The sequence below is a fragment of the Mastigoproctus giganteus genome, chromosome 10 (genome assembly GCF_048544385.1).
Source record: "Mastigoproctus giganteus isolate SK-2022 chromosome 10, ASM4854438v1, whole genome shotgun sequence".
In the NCBI taxonomy this organism is placed as follows: Eukaryota; Metazoa; Arthropoda; class Arachnida; order Uropygi; family Thelyphonidae; genus Mastigoproctus; species Mastigoproctus giganteus.
The window spans coordinates 35,563,993-35,588,692 of NC_143584.1; the positions used below are offsets into that span (position 1 = coordinate 35,563,993).

At 38.6% G+C, this 24,700-nt stretch overlaps 1 protein-coding gene across 2 annotated transcripts in view; it reads left to right on the forward strand.

The window, feature by feature from the left end:
- The window catches only part of LOC150078971 (coiled-coil domain-containing protein 152-like), a 93,796-nt gene that overhangs the window by 49,627 nt on the left and 19,469 nt on the right, over nucleotides 1-24,700 (forward strand). The window contains exons 4-5 of one of the 2 annotated variants that reach the window (XM_090383445.1): nucleotides 8,337-8,405; nucleotides 18,745-18,809. In XM_090383445.1, coding sequence (XP_090239571.1) covers nucleotides 8,337-8,405; nucleotides 18,745-18,809 — 134 coding nt within the window. The remainder of the gene's footprint in view (nucleotides 1-8,336; nucleotides 8,406-18,744; nucleotides 18,810-24,700) is intronic. The other variant, XM_090383446.1, reaches the window with a different exon arrangement.

Here is a 24,700-nt window from a genome sequence, read left to right on the forward strand (position 1 = left end):
TTCTCTTGGTTTCTATTTTCATTCTTCACCTCTTTCATGTCAGGCCCATTTAATGGTATTACTGTTTAAAACAGGAGTTCTAGGTGAAGATGGGCGTATGCCTTGGGGCCACCTGACACAGCACACACGTGCACTCAAACACACACACACACACACACACACACACACACACACACACACACACACACACATATATATATGTACATGCTCGTGCCCAGACTTTAGCCAGCTGAATAACCCATACGCAACCTACAAGATGACATCAAAACCTCGACCTCTTATTCCATAACTTTGACCATCTCACTCTCACAACGCTGATTTTTAAGTTTGCATCAGATCACCTTCCAATTTCCTTTGATAGTGAAAGCCTATGCTCTCCCTGACAACTTGAACAACATGACCATAAAGAATCCCAACTCAAGATCTTCTCATTAAAATATATGCAACCTCAAATCATCCTACAAAGACTAAAAGCTACAGACTGGAAAAAAATTGCTGCTAGCCATCCTGATCAAACGCTTACCAATTTAGCTAACTTGTTAAAAGACGTCGCCTGTGAAGGGGCCTCCAAATCTGTACGCCTGTCTCCCAGGACCAAGAACTGGTTTACCAGTGACACAAAACTCGCCTTCATCATGAAACAGAAACTATACGGGAAATGGCAAAGAACACGGGATCTAGCCGACTACCAGCTCTATAAAAAAACATCGGGCACGCTTCCTAAGCATTCGGAGGAAGGCCCAGAATGACTGGATTGCACACAGAATGAAACTTGGGAAAAGAATCTTCACCAACAAGAACCAACAGTCCCCCATGACCACTGACATCTTTCTCACATGGACTAACTCGCTCGCAACTAAGCCCCTATCTGCCCCAAACCCCTTAATTCGGGTTAATCCACCAGCTAACCAGACATCACTGGATAAAATAGCCATCACAAAGGAACGCCTTACTGAGGTCATCAACAGTCTTCACAACAAGTCTACCACTGGCCCAGATGGATTCCCTATTTTCACGATTAAACTATGCAGTGTATATATCATTGACCTCTTGCTTGACGCATTCAATTCCATCCTCGTAACAGGAGTTTACCCTGCTATCTGGAACACATTGTTTCTCGTGTTCCAAAAAAGTCTAACCCAAAATTGCCTAATGACTACAGACCAATTTTTAGGATGCACTTTCCTCAAAATCTTGGAAAAAGCCATACTTTCTGCTCTCGCCCATCACATGTTCGGCCACAAACCTCCATATCTCCATAGTGTACTACCTGGACGTTCCATGATCACCAACCTCTTGGACGCACTGTTCAGAATTGAAAGTACCTTAAGCAACAAAGAGCAACTGGATATTGTGTTCCTCGACATTAAGGTGGCCTTTGACAATCTTTCCACCCATGCAATATGTTCCATACTGTGCAACTACTTCAAAATCTCTGGCAACATCCTAGTTCTCCTTAGGAAACTCCTTCAGCCCAGGACCCTATGGATCAGAAATCAAAACCATAATCACCACATTCTCTGCTCCAGAGGGCTCCCCCAAGTTCTCTTCGCCGCATCTTTAGATCCCTTCCTATCAAACTGTACTAATTTTACCACCTACACAGATGATATTAAGTTCTTCATCATCACAAAATGCCCCCAGTCTATTACTGTGAGCTCCAACTGCCAGCTACATGAACTGGAAAACTACCTTCATACGACTGGGCTCTTCATTAATAAAGAGAAACCTGCACAACTCTCTAAAACCAAGAAGAAAAATACCAACGATGTGAACATCATTATAGCGAACTCTCCGGTTAAAAAAGTCACCCAACATAAAGATTTGGATGTCATCTGGGACAAAGACCTCACCTTCTTGCCTCACTTTAATGCCACTCGAACGAAAACATATTCGGCTTTATGGGCAGTAAAACAAGAGATCTCCAACTTTCATAACCCAAACCTTATCATCAAATACATTCTTCGTTGCATTTTCCCAGTTCCATTATATGCCTTGACTATATGGTCCTCAGCACCCTCATCATACCAAGCCAGGTTCCTCTCCCTGGAATTCTGGATCTTGAAATGGCTAAATAGGGTTGCCGGGTGAACCCTATTTAGCCATTTCAATGGCTAAACAATCCCAAAATCTGTTCTGGTCACCAATCTTAATACGCTTCCTTGGAGGTATCTCATCATCTCTAGGAACCTTCTTACCCTCTCTCAGCTTCTATCCAGAAAACTGAGCTCACCCGATATATGGGATATCATCGCCAGACTGTCCGACAGGAGAAGATGCCAGTCCAACACCTCCCCATACAGATCGAAGCTGCGTAGCATGTCCTCCCTGGACAACATCTTTCCACATAACTCCTTTCAAATATTTAATAGATTAGCCATAGATGTTGAGAAACTTTGCAAGGACAGAACCTACAGAGCTTCCATTATTGCAGACATGTATGCCTTAGTCATGTTCTAGGTGGGCTCTCTGTGATGCCGCACTATCCGTGGTCCGATGTATCCGTATGCACTTTTGTTTTGTTGTAACTTTATGTTTTTTATCTTCACCAGTGGCTGTTTAAGGCCGTATATTGTATCTGGCTCTGTATACAATGCATTTGTCTGTATTTTATGTTTTATCTGTATGTAACTCATGTCCTCTAGCTGCATAGCTGTAAAGGGACATTTCTTCGGAAATAAATTGATATTAATAATTATAATATATTTCAGAGGCTGTACTCTGACAAATATATCTGCTAATCCTGATCGTATCTGGGTAGGATTTACTAACCCTTTTTTTTGACAGAGTAGGATTGAACACCTAGCTCCCTTGCTGTGTGACTTTCTTCCCTTTCCCATGACTTTAGCATTAGTAGAGGCATATGATGCAAAAAAGCAAGCTTATTTAGCATCAGCAAAAAAAAAAAAAAAAACATCCCTTCCCATTTTTCACCCATCCATTCACTTCAAAAGTTTGTCTAGTTCAGCCTTGAATTAATTTAAGCTGTCAACTTACATGAGAGATGGAAGTTTTTTTCCAGCAATCAATAGCTAAAGGCAAATTTCTGCACCTCTCTTCTGCAACCTCGTTTTCTCAATTTGAATTTATTCCCCCTCAGGTGCAGAATCAGAGCTAGAGGAAGAATCCCATCAGCATTGAGCTTGCTCAAACCATTCAAGACCTTATACACCTCAATCAAATCACCTCGCAGTTACCTAGTCTCCAGATGCTGTAATTTGCAGAACTTAAGCTTATATTTTTAAACACTTCTACTCATTAATCTCAATCTTCTCTCTACTTGTTCTAGTACCTCAAGGTTTTTCCTAAAATGAGGCCTCCAGACCTGTATGTAGTACTCGAGGTGTGGCCTGACCATTGCCTTATACAAGGGCAATGGTCAGGGCACCTCCTTATCCTTGCTAGCAAAATTCACATATATCATTGACAAGACCCCACGAGCTACTCCCAAGTCTCTTCATTCTCCACTACCCTGAGTGTAGTACTGCACAGTTGGTTACTGCTACCTGTATGCAGTACTTTGAATTTGTCAATGTTATACTCCAGTTGCCACTTCTCAGGCCATCTGCTCAACTTTTCTAGATCCTGTTGCAGTAGTACAGTCTTTACTGTCATTAACAACCCTGTCTTTGTACAATGGGCCCAACGTAGACCTCTGGGGAACTCCGCTAATAACATTAGTCCATGGAGAGCAGTGTCCATTGATTACACTCTGTGTTCTCCCATTCAACCATCCTTTTATCTATTGTAGCCCTTAATGCCATACTGCTCTAATTTGTACAGCAGTCTTCCGTGTACAACAGTATTAAAAATTTTCCTAAAATCTAAGTATATGATATCAAAATTATTTTTTTCAATCCAGTTCCTCTGTGACCACATCATAGCATCGAATCAGATTGGTCAGACAAGACTTCCCCTTAACGAACACATGCTGTCTGAATTATAACTGCAGTCTTGTCTAGAAGATCCTGCAGTGCTTCCTTAACCAGTGACTCCATTATTTTCTCTGGAACAGAAGTTAAACTAACAGGTCTGTAATTAGTCGTGTTGCCTTTCAATACCCCCTTTGTGAAACATTTGTACATTTCCAGTCCCTGAGTCTAAGGATGCCCTCATAATCATGTCTAAGGGTCTGCTTACTTCCTTTGCTACCTCTTTTAATATAATTGGATATATCCCATCCACCCCAGGTGCCTTCCTTATGTTTAACTTCAGCAGCTTCTCTTCCAATTTGCTCTCAGTTATTACTAAATCATTTAGCTCCCTGCTAGAGTTTGATAAACTTCTGGCATTCCCCTCTCTGAATAATTCCTCATGTGTGTGAATGTAGGTGCAAAATACACATTCAGTTTTTCAGCTATATGAGCAGAATCATCAACAATTGTACCATTTACATCAAGTGGACCAATCTGATTCAACCTCTTTGTTCTAGAGTTTACATAAATAAGTCTTTACTGTTTTTCTTTACTTTTCAAAAAAAATTTTCTCGTAATCTGCCTTTGCTTGCCTTTCCTCGTTTGTCACTTGATTACGGACTGTTTTATATCTACCATAGGCATCTGATCCATTGCATTTTTATTCTCTGCCACGAGTCTTATTAGTTCATCTGACATTCATTTAGGCTTAAACTTTGAACAGTATTTCTTAGTTGGTATGAAACGCCTAGTAGCTTTCAAGATTAATTCCTTGAATGCTTCCCATTTAGAATTTGCTGTTGGTAACTTCATCAGTTGATCTCACTGTATAGAATTTAAAAACTGTCTGAGTCAACTGTAGTCACTTTACGAATGCAAAAACCCTTCCCTTTACCCCTGATGGCTATCTTTGAGGAAATCCCACATCAGTACACTGTGAAACAAATTGGTTTCTTCAAACAACAGACATGATTATAAGACCCTCAGTTCTCTGTGCTTCTTTTTAAAGCAACTGTACTTCCTATATTGTATTGCTGCTCTGATATGTACAACCTTGATACAACAAACTGAATTGCTATAAAAGAAATTCATCAACTGTCTTTCTAGATACAATTCCATATTCTACTACTGAGTGTTCTTTCCAAATTTGTGTGACAATTTCAAGCTGAAATCTTTGGAAATGCAACTAACTGTCTTGGATCACCACCACCACCACCACCAGCAGCTACCAGTCAGAAGATTACCTTCAACATCCACGGAGTTGAGATTAGAAATATCCAGGAGCTTATTCCTTAACCCTTTGCATCCTAAATGAAATATATAGGCACAGCGGACTACTGGTTGAAGATTACCTTCAACATCCACAGAGTGAGATTAGAAGTATCCAGGAGCTTATTCCTTAACCCCTTGCATCCTAAGTGGAATATAGACACTCACAATGCATCTGAAAAGCATCTTTTTATGTTCAAATTATAAAAAACCAATTTTTAGCTTTATATACTGAACTGAAATTGTCTTCTATTAACTATGATCTGTTAAACTCCATTGCAAAATATCAAACAAAAATAAAGAAGAGAAATCAGTAATAAAGAATGTTTCATAGTATTTCTTAGAATTTTCAAGATCATTCATCCCCTGAATTGAAAATTTAAATACAGATGCCATTTTTTGTCAGCTGTTCATGTTTTGTTTCTTTTAAGCTAGTGAAACCAAAGCCTTATGACAAGATGTTGTATCTCAGACTCCAGATAAGAGTGGTAAAAGTTTGCTACAAGAAACACTATTGCATGCGAATGTTGGTAGGAAAGGTATGCGTGATGATGTGATTTTACTTTACTTTCAAACATAAAAAAAAAAGGAAAATTTTAAAAATCAGCATCAGTGAGAAGCCAGTAAACAGCAGAATAAAAGAGTTAAAAGAACTGTGGCCTCAATAGACAAACATCTAGCTTTGGCCAGGAAAGTTGCACAGGGCTATTTGCAACTGACTACCTGATTGATGGACTGCTGTTACATTAAGCTATCTTTATCTATACATGATATATGATGGTCTTTTGCAATATCTTGCTATCTTGGATTCTTTTCAGGATACAAGATAAAATAAAAACAACTTCTTTGTGTACTTTTATTTTTCTACTTATGGTCTAATACACACACGCACAATTATTCTTAATTAATGTATAAATAATGAGCTGATGACAGAAATTTCTATCATTGACTCGTTATCACATTTCCAAGGTATAAAGGTGTCTTCAACTGATTATCAGTAAATTAATTTAACTGTAAATGAAACCTCAATGTTCATAACAGCAAAATAAAACTGCATTCTATAATAAAGTATTTACCTATCACAGAACAAAACTGCTTAATGGAATAGCCCACGTCGGTTACATCTGAGGTTGAATCCATTTTTGTTAAACAATGTTTCAAATCTTGCACCAATAATTCACTAAATCATAGGCAGTTCACTAAATCTTGTTCCCTTCCCCTTTTTTTTGCCTGGTGGACCTTGCTCCACTGAACTCGTGTAGCTGCCTTCCCTGCAGATAATTTTTTAAAATTATTTTTTATTTTATTTATTATTTTAATTTATTTTTTATTTTTATTTATTTTATTTTTTAATTAATTAATTTTTTTATTATTTTAATTTAATTTTTTAATTAATTTATTTTTTTTACTTGGTCTCCGCTCAGGTGACCATGACGGAAAACAGCCAGAGAATAATGGGCAGGCTGGCTACCTCCTAGCGGTGTGTGTGGGGCTCTGTGGCCAAATGCCAGGATACACAACAGAAACCAACACAATACTACACATTCAACACACAGCACCTTTCTTACAGTAGTACTGTATTTCTTCACATTCTCAACAATCATCTTTCTTTCTTTCTTGGTAATTCCCTTCTACTTCTCTCTCTCGAGGGTTAACACGGTTTTTTTTTTTGGCTGTTGCAGCATAAGCCTCAGGCTTCCTTGCATCTTATGGCTAATAAAAATAATAATGAACTCTTTCCTGACAATAACCCCCCCCCCACCCGGAAGACCTTCCAGAACACAGTACAATAAGAAGAGACAATGCAAAATACTGAACTTCGGTGCAAATTGAACCATTCACAAAACAGGAACTGGAAGGAGTTCTTAAGAAGATTAACATCAAAAAATACCCAGGACTAGACATGGTGGAATATGCTTTCATCATTACGTTAGGTAAAATTAACCCTGAGCTCCTACTGTTATATAACAAATGTCTCTCTCACTTGCTTCCCACAAATCTGGAAGACTGCACTACTCTGTCTCATTGCCAAAAAATCAATTACAGAGCCGAGATCCTTCAGACCCATCGCCCTTCTGGAAAGCTTGGGAAAATCCTAGAATGGTTAATAGCTCTACTCATTACAAATCTGTTTTTCTCAGAATCTGATCTTGCCACAATATGGATTTACCCCAGCTTGTTCTTGTGAGGAGACCCTCTTGGACCTTGTCCTACACCTGGAGACCCAATTCCAAGTAAGAAATGGCTGTTCATTGACTTTGAGGGGGGGGGGGGGTCTTCGACAGCCTGTGGTAGGAAAGCAACCTGGACTACCTCAGATCGGCAGAATGCCCTCACAACCTCTATTGATTAATCCGAAGCTGCTTTTCAGAACAGTCGATCATAGTAAAATCTAAATACCAACAGATCCAAAGGCATATTTACCGGGAGTGTCCACAGGGCTCGGTTCTGGGATCCCTGGTCTGAAATTGGTGCTTCAAAACTGGCTACACAAATCATTTGAGCAGAAAATAATGACAGTATGCTACTGCAACAGGATCTATAAAAGTTAGGCAGATGGGCTGAGAAGTGGCAACTGCCGTTTAACATTGACAAAGGCAAAGTACTGCATATGGGTAGCAGTAATCCCAGAGTAATGTACCAACTGTGTGGCACTACACTCAGGGTAGTGCAGAATGAAAAATACCCGGGAGTAATTGTGCCATCAGATGTGAAGTTCTCTGAGTAGTGTAGACAGGCTGCTCATTAGGTTTTGTCAATGATATACAGGAATTTTGCTAGTAGGGGATAAGGAAATGATTATCCCTTTGTATAAGGCAATAGTCAGGGCTAAAATAATGAAGGATAAATATCACCCAATTGTGATTGGGTGATATTTATCCTTCATTATTTTAGTTGGAGCTAAATGATTATTACAATACAATCTTGAAACTTTCATTTTCAGTTGAAAGAGGCGTAATAAATGCAGTCAAAAAAAAAAAAGAAAAAGAAAAGGCCCAAAATTGTAGTTAGGATTATTGTCCCTTGAAATTATTAAATACTCTACAGATGTATAATTCTTCCATATCAATTTTTAATTAAATCTGCTACCAGATAGCTTTTTTTTTTTCATTATTTTAATTCTAATTATATTTAAACTTTTTTCTTCCACAGAGGTATTGCAGTTGAGGACAATAGTTTCTGATCTTGAGGAAGCACTTTTTGAAATAAAAAATACTAAAGGTATTTAATGAATTACTTATATATATATATATATATATATATATATATCAACATTTTAATATACTTTTAAGCAAACATATCAAGATTGAAAGCATTAGCATTAGTAGAGGCATATGATGCAAGAAAGCAAGCTTATGCAGCATCAGCCAAAGAAAAAAAAAACACGCTCCCATTTCACCCCTCCGTTCGTTCCAAGTACACGTCCAACTCAGCATTAGGCGCCTCCGTAGCCAGATGGGCAGGAGCAGCAGTGCATAGCACACGCTTCTTAATTAGACCGGGGTTCGAGCCTGTGACCACCAAATACGAAGGATGCAGAAAGGTCAGGGAATGACCACCGCATATCCCCGGAGCAATATGGCCTTAGTTGCTAATGCTCCTAAAAACCAAATAGCAAACAGCTCAGCCTTAAATGTATTTAGGCTATCAACTTCCACAACAAAGGATGAAAGTAATGAAGGAAAGATGTGTTAATCTTTTATATATGATTAATCAGAAAATGCTCATTCATGGATTTCCTCTTTTCAAAACCACAGTTTTTAAAAGTATATGCTAAAGGAGAAAAATATTAAAAAAATACCAAGAACAAATAAGAACAAAAATATGAAAAATAAGAACTTAATACACAAGCTGTTCACTCACCCAATATGATTTATAGTTTTTAACTCATTTGACAAGATTGGGTTTTGAATCTAAACCTGTCAATGTTTTCAAGATCCAAGATTTAGTTTCATCAGTAAGACTAACCAGCTGTAGCACAAACATAATTTTGTGCTACAGCTGGTTCCATGACAATGTGGAGAAGCTATATGGCGTAAGTTATCTTTGTTCTAATTCCAAACAATAGCTGTTTACTTGTTCACAAAGAGTGAAAGTGGACAATTTTTTTTTTTTTTTTTTTTTTTTAGATCAGTAACATTTCAGAGTGATCATTGTTTATCTATACAGTAGATTGTTCTGAAGTAATACTGATATTGTGACTTAAATACTATTCTGTAGATCAAGTTGAGTTACTGGATTCTTATGTCTTATAACCAGTATAGCAGTAAATTAATATGAGGGGGGGGTTTCGAAAAAGATTTATAGTCACCTAGTAGTTGTGATAGAAAGGTAATTTTTTTTGATACCTTTTAATCTCTAACAACTACACAAATTTTGGTTTCGATCTGACAGTTCAGTTTTTTATTTACAGCCCTGAATGGATTTGAAGTGTCACAGTGGATAAAGTGGAATACAGACCAATGATTGGGGTTCTTCATTCTGCAAAGGAAAACACCCAAAACAGTCCATGAAAACATGGTCTTTTTATGGAGAAGACTGCACAGGTTACAGTGTTGTTGCACATTAATATAAACAATTCAAATGTGGAAGAACCTCAGTGCATGATGAAGAAAACCCAGAATGCCCAACAACTGCTGTAACAGAAGAGTGTTGCAAAAATTGAGGCAATAATTCTGGAAGGCCACTGTTATTAGCATTAAAGAACTATATGCAGAGCTCCAAATTAGTATAGGGTCTATGGAGAACATCCATGAGCAGTTGCATATGAGTAAAGGGTCTGCTAGATGGGTTGTCAGATTTCTAAACCCTTAACAGAAGAAGGAAAGGGTACAGTGTTCACATGAAATGTTGTTGTCAATATGCCAAGAGATGCAAGAAGAGTTTTTTTTTTTTTTTTTTTTCATGGCTGGTCACCATGGATGAAACTTGGATTCATCACTATGATCTCGAAACTAAATAAATGTCAAAAAATGGAAGCATGCAGAATCACCCTCCTTCCCAAAAAAAAAAAAAAGGCAAGGATGCAACCAAATGATGGCAATGTGATGTCAGTTTTTTTGGAATCAGCACGTTGTGGGTTGAATGACACTAAAAGGACTTCTACAAAACTGCCCTGTGGAAGTGAATTGAGAGGTGACAAAAATGTGTCATTTTGTCTGGGGACTATGTTGAAAAAGTGTAATATGTGCAATTTATTTGAGCCTTCTTTCACAACTGTTCCTTGAGGTTGTAAGACATTCTCTCAGATATGCCAGACAAGCTGTACTTTGCTACCTGAGAGTTTAAAATGCTGATGGAACTGATATTCGGGTAACATTCATGTAAAGTGGACCCAATTTTGGCAAAGTCCGGATGGTCTGCAATAACCAAATCCTCTGCTTGCACCTTCACGATGGTGGAACTGTTAGTAATCCTGGGTGTAACCTCAATGCACAAGCACACTGTGGGTGACCACCCAGGTGTGAACCAACGTAAGCAGGGGTCAAGGTGTGGCAACCACACCACATGGAGGAATGCTGCTCCCTCTGTGTTACCAGGCAATACTAGGTGGTAAATGACTCATCAAATGGTGCAATACCACCACTTTACTTTTTGGAGGCTTGAAGTGGTGGAACCCATGTTTAGTGTCCAGAGCTAAATTCCAGTCAAGCCTTCCCCATCTCTTCCATCATACAGTATGACTAATGACTTTTGAGGTTATGATGAACATCATGACGATATCCAATTTTCCTTACATTTCGAGGTTACAGCTCTAAAACGGTGTTCGCAGGCCGGCCCCTAGTTAGTACACCGACCGAACTGTTGGTAACTCTTTAGGACACTTCTGGATTAGCTAGTGTATAATCTTGCTACCTCTACTCTGCCAGATAGTGACAGGAGGGAGTCAGAGTAGTGTGTATGCGCGAGGTATTTTTGAGGCCACGTTATGTTAAGGATCTAGGTATATTCTTACCATGTGTACGCCATATCCAAAAATTTCATTACTTCATACAGCATGTCCCTCCCCCCCCACTTTTTCTTACTATTGAATACACCATGAATTGTCAAACTAATAGAGTAAGCTTATCAGCGAAAAGATCTAAACCTCCCAAACACATCCTAGTTCATTTCACAAATATACGTGGCCTCAATTCTAATCTCAGTGATGTCCATTTCCACTAGTTTGCAAACCCCATGTACCTTTTCTGAAAGAATCTCAGTTATCGGTTGATTCGACTACTGCTCATCTCAGTTGCCAAAATTATTCACTGTATGATTCCTTTTGCCTCAAAGGTGATACTTGTGCATATGTCCATTCCAATATTTCCTGTCAGAGACTTGGTAATTTGTAATCTCCTCTTTTTGATCTTCTCTGGCTTAAAATCTCTCTACCTCATTGTGTCAAATTCATCTGTTGTTTCTAGCATTCTCCCAACTCCACTAATCACCTGGAGCTCTTTGACTTCCTCTCTTTGCAACTTTACTTTCTCCAGTCCAACTTTCCTAACACTGAGGTAATTTTCCTTTGTGATTTTAATGTTCACAACTCAAGCTGGCTTCCGTTTTCTAGTCACACCGACCCAGCTGGTCGAGATGCTGAGGCTTTTGCAATTACTAATGACCTTGCACAGATTGTTAATTTACCTACAAGAATACCGGACAATCCTAACCATACAGCCAACATGCTTGATCTTTTTCTCACAAATAACCCTTCTAAGTACACAGTCAAAGTGAGTGGTCCTTTAGGTATCTCAGATCACAACTTGATGATTGTCTCTTCTCCAATGAAGCCTTTAACTCATGGCTATTCCCAACCTCGTATTGGTTGGCATTACAAGAATGCAAAATGGGATGACCTGCGAGATTTCTTTTCTTTTCCTTGGTCGGATTACTGTTCAAAATTTCTGATATCAACGTTTGCTCAGATCATGTCAGTGAAATTATTCTTGTAGGAATTGAATCCTTTATTCCACACTCCACTTTAAAATGTCGTCCTTCATCTAAACCTTGGTTTTCCAATAAATGTGCTAAGGCTGTTCAAGAGAAGAATGTTGCATATTGTAATTGGCTTGTTTCCAATTCTTCAGTTTCATTTTCTGCCTACACAAAGCTCGCGACAATTGTAAAGTGGTTATTAATCAGTCCAAACTAGATTTTGAACAGGCTAAGAGTAGAAAACTTGCTTCTTGCCCTAATGGTAGCTGAGCATTCTGGTCTCTTGCCAAAGCTGTTGGCTGCAACTTTTGCCGATCTCTGCTCCCACCTCTGTCAAAACTAGATGGTTCTGTTGGACTTCAGCCAAGGATAAAGCTGACCTGCTAGCATCTCATTTTCCTTCCAACTTGTGTATTAATGATCTTGCTAAAACATCTCCCACCATTCCCAACACGCTCCATTCAATATCTCCTGTGGTCTTCCGTCAAAAGGATGTCAGAAGGATTTTGATGAATCTTGATGCTAAGAAAGCTTCAGGTCCTGATGGTATTACTCCATATGTTCTCAAAACCTGTGCTCCTGAACTTACTCCTGTTTTTTCCACCTTTTTTCACTTTCTTATTCCAAAAGTGCTTTTCCTTCTGCTTGGAAATTTGCTCATATCCAGCCAATTCCTAAAAAGGGTGTCAAATCCCTCCCATCCAATTATCGTCACATTGCAATTACTTCATTCTTCCTAAAATAATGGAGAAATCAGTTAACCACCAACTCTTAAACTACCTAGAAACCTTCTGTCTGATCAACGATCGCCAGTGTGGATTCCATCAGTGGCGATCCACTGGTGATATTCTGGCTTATGTTACCCATTTATGGACAAATTGATATTCTGGCTTATGTTACCCATTTATGGACAAATTCAATGGAAAAGTTCAGTGAAACACAAGCAGTTCCTCTTCACATCACAAAAGCTTTTGATCGTGTTAGGCATAAAGGTCTTCTAAACAAGCTTTCATCTTATGGTTTGCCACCTGATTTTTGTAATTGGTTATCCAGTTTTCTGTCTGATTGCTCACTGAGGGTGATGGTAGATGGCTCTCTGTCTTCTAACTTCTCCACTAATGATGCTGTCCCCCAAGGTTCAGTTCTTTTCCCCACTCTTTTCCTCTTGTATATTTATGACCTTCCATTGACTTGAAATCCTATCCATAGTTTTGCCGAGGTAGCACATTGCATTCCACTTTCCATTTTGAGAAACCTTGCCCTGCTCAATCAGCTTTAACTTCTTGAATATCCGCTGCCAATTCCTTAAATGTTGATCTCCAGGTAATTCTCCAGTGGGGCAAAGACAGCTTAGTTTATTTCAATCCTTCAAAAAATCAGTCTTGTCTTGTATCTCGCAAAAAGGATTCTTCTGCTCCTATGCTTATCTTTGGTGACACTCCGATTTCTAGGCAAAATGATATCTCTTTTGGGGATTCTGCTGACTTGTAATCTCTCTTGTCACTAGCACATTACAAATAGTGCTTCCTCTGCATCTAAAAAACTTGGTTTTTCTCTTTCACTCTCGGTGTTACTTTTCTTCCAAACAGCTGTTCGCTCTGTACAAATCGCAAATCCGCCCTACCATGGAATATTGTTCCCACATCTGGAGTGGTGCCCTCAAAACCTCTCTCAGGCTTCTAGATTCCATTCAGAAGAGTGCAGTTGGGTTAATTAATGACTCCTCTCTAACAGTCTCTCTCCAATCGCTGTCTCATAGACATACTGTTTCTGCTTCATGCCTTTTCTACAGATACTTCCATGGGCACTGTTCTTCTTAATTGGCTTCTATAATTCCTGCTCTCTCTTTGAAAACAGTCCGAATGCATGCTGCCTCCAGCCAACATCCATTTACTATCCAACTTAACTCACAGAACCAACTTTTCATCTTCTTCGTTTATTCATTCAACTGCTGTTTTCCGGCACAACCTTCCTTCATATGTATTTCCTGAAAATTACAGTACAGAAGTTCAAGTCTAATGTCAACAAATATCTTCTTTCGTTTTGTCAACCTCCAACCCAAGCACTGTACTAAGTACTATAGGTTCTAATACCTCTCGCGTTTGGGGTTTTCATAAAAACAAAACAAAAATGTCCGATGTCCGACCACACTTAAACTGTCTATGCCAGTGCTTCACAATGCCATAGGATTGGGCTTCATCCTATATACAGAAGTCATCTCCTTGTGGATTTCTTTAGGAGATTTCCCCTTCAAGAACAGATACCGGATTACAGCTCTGGCTTCAACTTTGTCCATGATGCTACTTCATCGCATGTTCAGCTCTGTAAGAGAAAAACACATTAAGACACAGGGCTCAAATTTTACACCTTTAGTACAGAGATATGTATGATGCTACACAAAATATCATGACTCTGCAATATGTGGAAGTAGGTGAGGGCGATTCTTTATTGAACCATCCTCGTAAATGCTCTGAAAACTCAGACCTGGAATGGATGACTGGCGAAGCACCTCAAAAAACCAAGGAATAAGAGTAGTTTTAGATCTCACATGTGGACTTAAGGGACAGAATGTTATGTGTTAATTTTTCACTCCATACAAACTAAGTCAGATGCTCCTCAAAGAGAGCATGTTTGGAACAGTTATAAAATATAAACCCAGAATTCCTTATGATTACAACAAATAAAGAAGTGTTATAGTCCCTACTTTTATTTTATAAAGGATGCCATCATCATTTCATACATTTCCTAAAAAAAACAAATATTCTTCTCATGAACACAGTTCATAATGTTAAAGGGCCTAGCAATAAAGATGACAAAAACCCTTGTATAAATGGTTGTCAGATGAACTAATGAGGCATATGGCAGAGAAGAAAAATGCATGGGATACATACAAATTAACACGTGACACGGACGCCTATGATAGATACAAGTTGATCTGTAACCAAGTTACAAAGGAGGTTAGGCAGGCGAAGGCAGATTACGAGAGATCCTTGGCAAGGGATGCGAAGAAAAACAGCAAAGAGTTCTTTACTTATGTAAACTCTAGAAGGAAGGGGATGAATCAGATTGGTCCACTTGAGATCGATGGGTCAACTGTTGATGACCCTGCTCGGGTAGCTAACAAACTAAATGAATATTTTGCATCGACATTCACACATGAGGAGTTATTCAGCGAGGGGAATGCCAGAGGTGTATTCAATTCTAGCAGTAAGCTAGAGAATCTTGTAATAACTGAGAGCAAAGTGGAGGAGAAATTGTTGAAGATAAACACAAGAAAGGCACCTGGGGTGGATGGGATCTATCCAGTTATATTAAAGGAGGCAGCAAAGGAGGTAAGCAAACCCTTAGCCATAATTATGAGAGCTTCCTTGGACTCAGGGGAGGTACCCATTGACTGGAGATGTGCAAATGTGACCCCAATTCACAAAGGGGGATCAAAGGCTGACAGAAGTAATTATAGACCTGTGAGTTTAACTTCTGTTCCCGGAAAATTAATGGAGGCACTGGTGAAAGAAGCACTGCAGGATCATCTAGACAAGACTTCAGTTATAGCTAGGACACAGCATGGTTTTGTTAAGGGGAAGTCTTGCCTGACCAATTTGATTGGATACTATGATGCAGTCACAAAAGAACTGGATGCAGGGAATAACTTTGATATTATATACTTGGATCTTAGAAAGGCTTTTGATACTGTTGCACATGGAAGACTGCTGCACAAATTGGAGCAGTGTGGCATTGGAGGCAAGTTGCTGCTATGGATAAAGGGGTGGTTGAGGGGGAGAAGACAGAGAGTGGTAATCAATGGACACTGCTCATCGTGGACTAATGTTATTAGTGGAGTCCCTCAGGGTTCAGTATTGGGGCCTTTATTGTTTTCTGTATTTATAAATGATATTGATGATGGTATATCAGGCTTAATGTCCAAGTTTGCAGACGATACGAAGGTTGGCAGGGTTGTCAAGGACACTACTGACACTATGCTGCTGCAACAGGATTTGGAAAAGTTGAGCAGATGGGCTTCGAGGTGGCAAATGAAGTTTAACATTGACAAATGTAAAGTACTACATATGGGAAACAGCAACCCCAGAGCAGCGTATCAACTCTGTGGTACTACACTGACAGTGGTAGAGAATGAAAGGGACCTGGGGGTGGTGGTGCAGGCAGATATGAAGTTCTCTGAGCAGTGCAGACGAGCTGCAAGAGTAGCTCATGGTGTATTGTCAATGATATATAGGAATTTTTCTAGCAGGGATAAGGAGGTGATTATTCCCTTGTATAAGGCAATGGTCAGGCCACACCTAGAGTACTGTATACAGGCCTGGAGGCCTCATTTCAGGAAGGATGTAGAGCTGCTGGAAAGAGTACAGAGAAGGGCAACTAGATTGGTGAATGGGACAAAGGGGTTCTCTTACGAAGAAAGGCTTAAGTTTTGCAAATTACAGTGTCTGGAAACTAGGCACCAGCGGGGTGATCTGATAGAGGTGTACAAAGCCTTGAATGGTTTGAGCATGCTCAATGCTGATGGGATTCTTCCTCTAGCTCAGAAAAATCACCTGAGAGGGCATAAATTCAAATTGAGGAAAGACAGATGTAGGATAGATGTGCGGAAATTTACCTTTAGCCAGCGGGTGGTTGGTGGGTGGAACAGACTTCCATCCCTTGTCGTGGAAGTTGATAGCCTAAATAAGTTTAAGGCTCAGCTGGACAGGTATTTCGAACGAACAGAGGGGTGAAGTGGAAGTGGTTATTTTTATTTATTTATGTTACTTTTTTTTTTTTTTTTTTTTTTTTTGGCTGATGCTGCATAAGCTTGCTTTCTTGCATCAAATGCCTCTACTAATGCTAATGCTAATAATTCTTGAATTAAAATTCCACAGAAAATGTGTGGAAATTCATATTCAGTCCAAGAGTAATTGTCAGAATAAATTTCCACCACCTGGTGTTGATTTTTTTTTTTTTTTTTTTTTTTTGTTGTTGGTTGATGTATAAGCTTTATTTCCTTACATCACATTACCAGTACTAATAGCGAAAGCAGCGGGTGATACTCAAATGATGACAGCATACATATGCAAGAGAAAAACCAGTTATTGCCTCATTTTATAATATACATGGCAACATTGCTTATAATGCTTCTTTAATATGGTTAAAAATAAATCTTGAATGGAACAAAAATGTTTTGCACAGGGAAGATTATGCTTAGAAGAATTGAATGAGTCACTTATTACATATTAAATAAATATATTTTCTGTTTATATTCCGGGACAACCACATAAGGTCAGAAGTTTGCGAGATAAAGAGCATTCAACATCACTGTACTTGTTAATTATGAAGGCTTGAACCATTGTCATTTAAGTGCTTGCACATTTGTACCCTTGCATTGACCACTTGGCTATGGCTTAAAATAAATGGCAAATTTTATATTTTCTTAATTTATTTAGGATGTCATTATTTTTTGTGCATACTTAGTTTTCTCTAATGAAGTATTGTTTCTTGTGCGAGGGAAAGAGCACTTTTGTTTGTGTTTATTTTCAAACTGTCTCTATAGATTTATCAGGTCGCTAAGACTCAATGAAGTACAAGTGTGTAATGAACCAGAGGAGAATAGGAAAGTCAAATAAATAAATTCAGTGTTTATTTCAGAGGGTAGAGGAGTTTGTAATGAGCTCTTTATGGACATTTTACTATCTTTTGTGGTGCAACATAGACCTGAGCACATGAAATGCATAACTCCATATTTGCATGCCTATTACTGGACTACTGTCATGCTGTGGCCACTTATGAACGTCTCAATTTATTTATCATTTTGAATTTATTCTGTAAATTAAAGAAAACCTGTTAAAGTAAATTTCATAATGAAATTGTTGCTACAGCTGCAGATTTAACCAGATATTTTGGTTTTTATCATAAAAAAAATGGTTGGAATATAACAAAGGAACCATCTTCAGCTCTGAGAAGTGACCTTCATGATTGGTCTTCTTCTAGGCTCCATTATTGAGAACCAATAAATTTATACTATTATTGCTGTTGTAAACTTCCATATTTGAAAGTTGTAGTGTGGATGAATATTGTGGACTTTGCCCTAAGCATGGTATAGTTTTTCAATATATGCATCTGTTATACAGTAACTTGAATAGAGGTGGATTTATGTGCTGTCTCTTGTTTGCTTCAGTGCTACTATTATGATTTCTTCAGCAACATCTTTGAAATCTTTTTTTCACCTGTGCCAAACTTATCTTTAGTGACTTCTATTTCATCAAACTCTGAGATCATGTTGTGTGGTCCCTTAAAGGGAGTGTGTGGTGCTTGATGTGTGGTGTTTACCAAGTATTTTCATTGTTCTGCCAGTAGTGAAATTTGATAAAACATGAGCCTTTGATTTTATTATCAGTAGATGTTTTTGCAGTATATTAAGCCTGAATAGATTTTTCATAAATGTTGTACAGTGGTGGCTTTTATAGGCATCACTTAATGGCAAGTTTTGGAATTATGAGCTGCTTTTGTTTTTTACACCTGGAATTTTGTTCATTTCAGTTGGCATTTTGTAATTTTATTATTTTATTTTTGATTTATTTAAATTAATTAAAATTATTCAATTGATTACTTTTATTGTTAATTTTATTTTTCCCACCTTTTGTATTTGTAGATGAGAATGAGTGCTTGAAGAATAAAGTAGGATTACTCAAGCAGAGAAATCATCAAGTTGCTGATGTGAATATTTATATCCTTATTCCTTTTTGTTTTTTTAATAGTTTAGATACATATTTTGTAACACTGTTCTCCAACTGGTAGCCCATGGACCACAGCACTCCAGTCAATTTTGTGTGGCTTCCCAGAATAAATGTTAATGTACTCTCCTTCTTCTCTTTAAAAAAATACATGCAAAAATGTCTTTTTTTAAAGAGGAGAAGGAGAATAATATGTTACATGTTTGTAATATGTTGCATGAAACTTGAATAAATGGCTCTAATTATTATTCCTGCACTTGTTTCATAGATCTAATTCAGATGTGGGCAAACAGTTCAGCTCTTGGACACTTGAACTAAGATCTCCACATGTGGAACGGAAAAGTTCATCCTTCAAAATAATGGCTCAATTAATCCTTTTTCAAATATGTACACATGCAACATGCACGCATTATTCGTTTGTGGGCTCCATGGAGTATGTACGTATGCATGCCCATGCTCTAGCATCATACAACACAACATCCTCCACAGCAGATATTCTTGTTCTCATAGGAAGTAGCTCTAGTTAGTGATTCAATTGTAAGGAAAATATATTGGGCAAAATGGACAGGTGGAAAGGACCAGGTTATGTCTGCCAGCTGTTAAAGTGGATGTCATTATAGAGGAGCTATCATCTTTTAAGGGCACAAAAGGTGATATTGTTGTACACATTGGCTAATGATATTGATTAGGAGATCTGAGGATTTAATTAACAAATATAGAGCAACATTAAGAAAAATTTGTGAGTTAGCATTAAAACTGACACGGTCTACAATTCTGTTCAGACAAGGTAGGAGGGAGTATATGATGAGAGCTCAATTAGTTCATACCAAGAGAGATTATGCAAGGCTCATGTGGTAGATATTACTCAGCTTGGTCTCTGCTTGTTAAGAGACTTTTTACAGGAACTGGTACACTTAAATAGAAGGGCTGCAAGGAATTTGGCTGGTGCTATATTATGAGAGAATCCTTGGATTCAGGGGAGCGAGGTTCCCATGGATGGGAGATGTGCGAATGTATGCTCAATTCACAAAGGAGGGGTATCAAAGTATGACATGAGTAATTTCAGAATGTTAGTAATAGAAAGTAATAGAGTAACTGGTAAAAGAAGTAATACAGGATCATCTAGACAAGACTGCAATTATACTTCAAACAGCTTGGATTTGTTATGGGAAAATCTTGTTTGACCAGATTGATTGGGTACTGTAATGTGGTCACAAAGGAATTAGATGCAAAAAATAAATTTGAAATCATGTACTTAGATTTCAGGGAAGCTTTTGATACTCTTGCACATAAAAGACTGCTGTACAGATTGGAGCATTGTGGCATTAAGGGCAAGTTGCTGCTATGGATAAAGGGATGCTTGAGTGGGAGAAGACAGAATGGTAGTCAATGGACATTGCTCTTCATGGAATAATGTTATTAGTGGAGTCTCCCGGGGTTTGTTGTTGGGCCCATTGTTGTTTTCTGTATTTATCAGTGATATTGATGAAGGCATATCAGACTTAATGTCCAAGTTTGCAGTTGATACAAATGTTGGCAGGGTGGTTAATGACAATACGCTACTTCAACAGGATCTAGAAAAGTTAGGCAGATGGGCTGAGAAATGGCAACTGAAGTCTAACATTGCTAAATGCAAAGTATTGCATATGGGTAGTAGTAATCCCCAGAATAATGTATCAACTGTATGGTATTACACTCAGGGTAGTGGAAAATTAAAAAGACCTGGGAATAATTGTGCAGTTGGATATGAAGTTCTTTGAGAAATGCAGACAGGTTGCCAGGACAGCTCATGGGGGTTTTGTTAATGATATATGGGAATTTTGCTAGCAGGGATAAGGAGGTGATTATCCCATTGTATAATGTAATGGTCAGGCCACATCCTGAATACAGCATACAGGTCTGGAGGCCTCATTTTAGGAAGGATGTAGATTTGCTTAAATGAATACAGAGAAGAGTAACAAGATCGGTGAGGTGAACAAAGGGATGATTTACCAAGAAAGGGTTCAGTTTTGCAAATTAGCATTAGCATTAGTAGAGGCATTTGATGCAAGAAAGCAAGCTTATGCAGCATCAGCCAAAAAAAAAAAAAAAACCCACTTCCACTTCACCCCTCTGTTCGTTCAAAATACCTGTCCAGCTGAGCCTTAAACTTATTTAGGCTATCAACTTCCACTACAAGGGATGGAAGTCTGTTCCACCAACCAACCACCTGCTGGCTAAAGGCAAATTTCCGCACGTCTATTCTACATCTGTCTTTCCTCAATTTGAATTTATGCCCTCTCAGGTGATTTTTCTGAGCTAGAGGAAGAATCCCATCAGCATTGAGCATGCTCAAACCATTCAAGGCTCTATACACCTCTATCAGATCACCTCGCTGGTGCCTAGTCTCCAGACACTGTAATTTGCAAAACTTAAGCCTTTCTTCGTAAGAGCACCCCTTTGTTCCATTCACTAATCTTGTTGCCCTTCTCTGTACTCGTTCCAGCAGCTCTACATCCTTCTTGAAATGAGGCCTCCAGACCTGTATACAGTACTCTAGGTCTGGCCTGACCATTGCCTTATACAATGGAATAATCACCTCCTTATCCCTGCTGGAAAAATTCCTGTATATCATTGACAATACTCCATGAGCTACTCTTGCAGCCCGTCTGCACTGCTCAGAGAACTTCATATCTGCCTGCACAACCACCCCCAAGTCCCTTTCATTCTCTACCACTGTCAGTGCAGTACCACAGAGTTGATACGTTGCTCTGGGTTGCAGCATCTAACCTGCAAGGTGATTTGATTGAGGTGTTTAAGGCTTTGAATGGATTGAGCTAGCTCAGTGCTGATGGGATTCTTCCTCTTGCTCAGACCACACACATGGGGGGAGGAAGAAATTTGAATTGAGGAAGGACTCATGCAGTATAGATGTGTATAAGTTTGCCTTTAGCCAGCAGGTGGTTGATTGTTGGAACAAACTTCTGTCTATTGTTGTGGAAGTTGGTAACTTAAATATATTTCAAAGTAGAACTATACAAACTATTGGAAGGAATAAATAGGTGAAATGGGATTTTTTTTTTTTTTTTTTTTTTTTGCTTGGCTGATTCTGTATAAGCTTGCTTTCTTGCTTCATTTGCTAATGCTAAGTCTTGTATTAGGTAGGTCAGAAAACTGCAAGTTAGGAAAGATGCACAGACTTGTTGATTGACAGCAGCTGCAGTCACATAGCTGTTAGTGATTCTTGGACTGCTTCTGTTGAAACGTTGTGGCAGCCTGGAAAGCACAGTATCAGGGATTTCAAGGCCAGCTTACATCTTCTTGGAACAAACAAACACATGGGCCTGGTTAAGGTTACCAGGAATAAAAACTGGTGCATGCATACACTAATGCTAAGAATTTAATAAATGAATTTTATTAATTTGAAGTACTGGTTAAGTCATCAAATGTGGACATTGTGTGGGGGGGAGGATATTGGAGACAGTGTTACTCAGACATAAAGGATGTAGAATTTGAATATGGGGACTACATAGTGTATAGTGTTAATTGTAATGCAGCTCTGTGGGTTTCTCCCAACTCCACGTCAGGCAATGTGATGAATACAAAACTCTGTAAAGGCCAGATTTATGTAGGTTATTGAGTGTTCGTGTAGTGTTTGTGTGGGTTGTGTTGTTCATCCAGCCTCTTAGCTTAGGGGCCTGTGTTTTCACACAAAAACCTCTAGTTTATTGTCCAATGCCACAAGGAGGTGGGCAGGCAATAGGGGATGTAAAGCACTGGCAGAGCGAACCCCGTGGTAGCTATGGCTACAGACAAGGAGATCCCAGGAAAAAAAAGTGGAAGATTGAAGGTAGTAGTAGGAAGACATGAAGTGGGGGGTTAAAGTGGTAGAGAGAAGGGGGGGCAGTAGTAAAGATGCCCACCTTGTATAGATGGTATCCATTTGAACAAAGATGATGCAAGGATTTTTGCCAGTATCATTGAGGATACTCTGAAAAACCCCTCTAACTAGCAGGGAGAAGGGTAATTTAGATCTACATTTATCTGATGATATGGGTCAAAGTATTGCTTGCACTCACCTCAGTAATTCTTGTTTTTGCCACAGCAGCCAATCTTGATAAGATGTTCTGAGTGTATAGCATTGTTTGAAGTGAGGGAGAAGATAAAGTTTGGGAGACAAACCTAAATAACTTCAAGGGGCGTGTTAGGGTAGTAAACTATAGAAGATTACCTAGTCTTAACTGTGTCTACAGTAATTTCAGGAGTGTTGTCAATAAAATGACTGAATTTGAACTCTTGGTTAGGACAACTAATGCTGATATAATTAGGGCTAAGAGAAATGTGGCGCCACCTGGAAATTGGGGATAATGAGTTCCACTATGGTATGTATAATGTATTTAGGGAAGATAGCAGGGGTGGAGGAGTCATGCTTCTTATCAAAAGCAGCCTGAGTGTGAAAAGAGATTTTGCTAAGTCTGAAGTTATATCTTACCAGCATAGAATCTGTGTGGTGTGAGTTAGTTGAAAGGAAAGGTATAATGAAAGTGGGAGTAATCTACAGACCAGAAGATGGTGAAGAATATGACAAGTCTTTACATGCAGATGGGATGACCAAGCATGCAGAATATGACAAGTCTTTACATGCAGATGGGATGAATCCAACGTTTGTTATTGGTTTTTCTTCTTGTAACAATATTTGGTACAGGTGAAGGTTTGTTTGTCTTGTTATGGGTGACTGTCATGAATGTCTTGTTATGGGTGACTTTAATCTGCCCAGATTGGTTGGAATAAGTGGGAGGGAAACTCACCATTGGGAATTTTTTTTTTTTTTAAATAAACTAGATTATTATTTGCACCAGTGTGATAGAGAAAGTACTAGGGGTAAGAATATTCTTGACCTCATCATTACTAACAAATCAGATGACATCATGGGGCTTAATGTACAGGAACCATTGTCAGGAAGTGATCATGCAATTGTCAGTTGGAAGATGAAAGATGTTGCAGTAGTTAAAGCTAAAGGCACGGGTTTTAACTTTAGAAGAGGAGACTGACAGTTTAAAGCACTATATGGCTACAAGTTGGGTGGATTGCCAAGGGAAAGCAAATACATTTGAATTATGGAATATTTTTAAAGCAAAAATCACAGAAGCCATGAACAAATACATACCATTAAGAAATTATTGCAGGAGGATGCCAAAATGGATGACTGTGTGAAGCTGGCCAGTCAAATAGAGCAGAAAAAGATAGCATGGGATAGTTACAGAGCGATGAAAAGTACTGAAGCCTTGCAACAGCTAAAAGTTGATCTGTAATAGTACCACAAATAAGCTTAGGGAGGTGAAGGTTGTGTATGAGAAAGCATTGGCTAATAAAGCAAAGAATGGGGACAAGGAATTTTTCACGTATGTGAATTCACTGAAGAAGAAAGCTAATCAGATCAGACCCTTGTGCACTGGGTATGCAAAAGTCTTACATAATCCAGCTGATGTTGCAGATGAATTGAACAGGTGCTTTTCATTGGTCTTTACTGATGAAATGAGTAAATGCTGAGAAGAGGTTGTGTGAGTGAGGCTGAGCCATATGAAATTAGTGATTTTGTAATTACAGATGATTTTTTTATTAGAAAAACTTTTGAGCAAAAAAGCAAGTAAGGCTCCTGGAGGTAATGGTATATACCTGGTAATTTTTAGGGAGACTGCCAGGAAGTGTATTGAACCATTGAGGTTAATTATGAGGGCATCTTTGGACTTGGGGGCGATTCCTTTGGATTGGAGAAGTGCCAACATATATCGCCTATATATAAAGGCTATTCTAAGAGGGAATTTAGTATATGATTCATGCGTGAGTGGTTAAGGAAATATATTTTGTTGTTTCTATAGAAATTTGTTTGTGTAC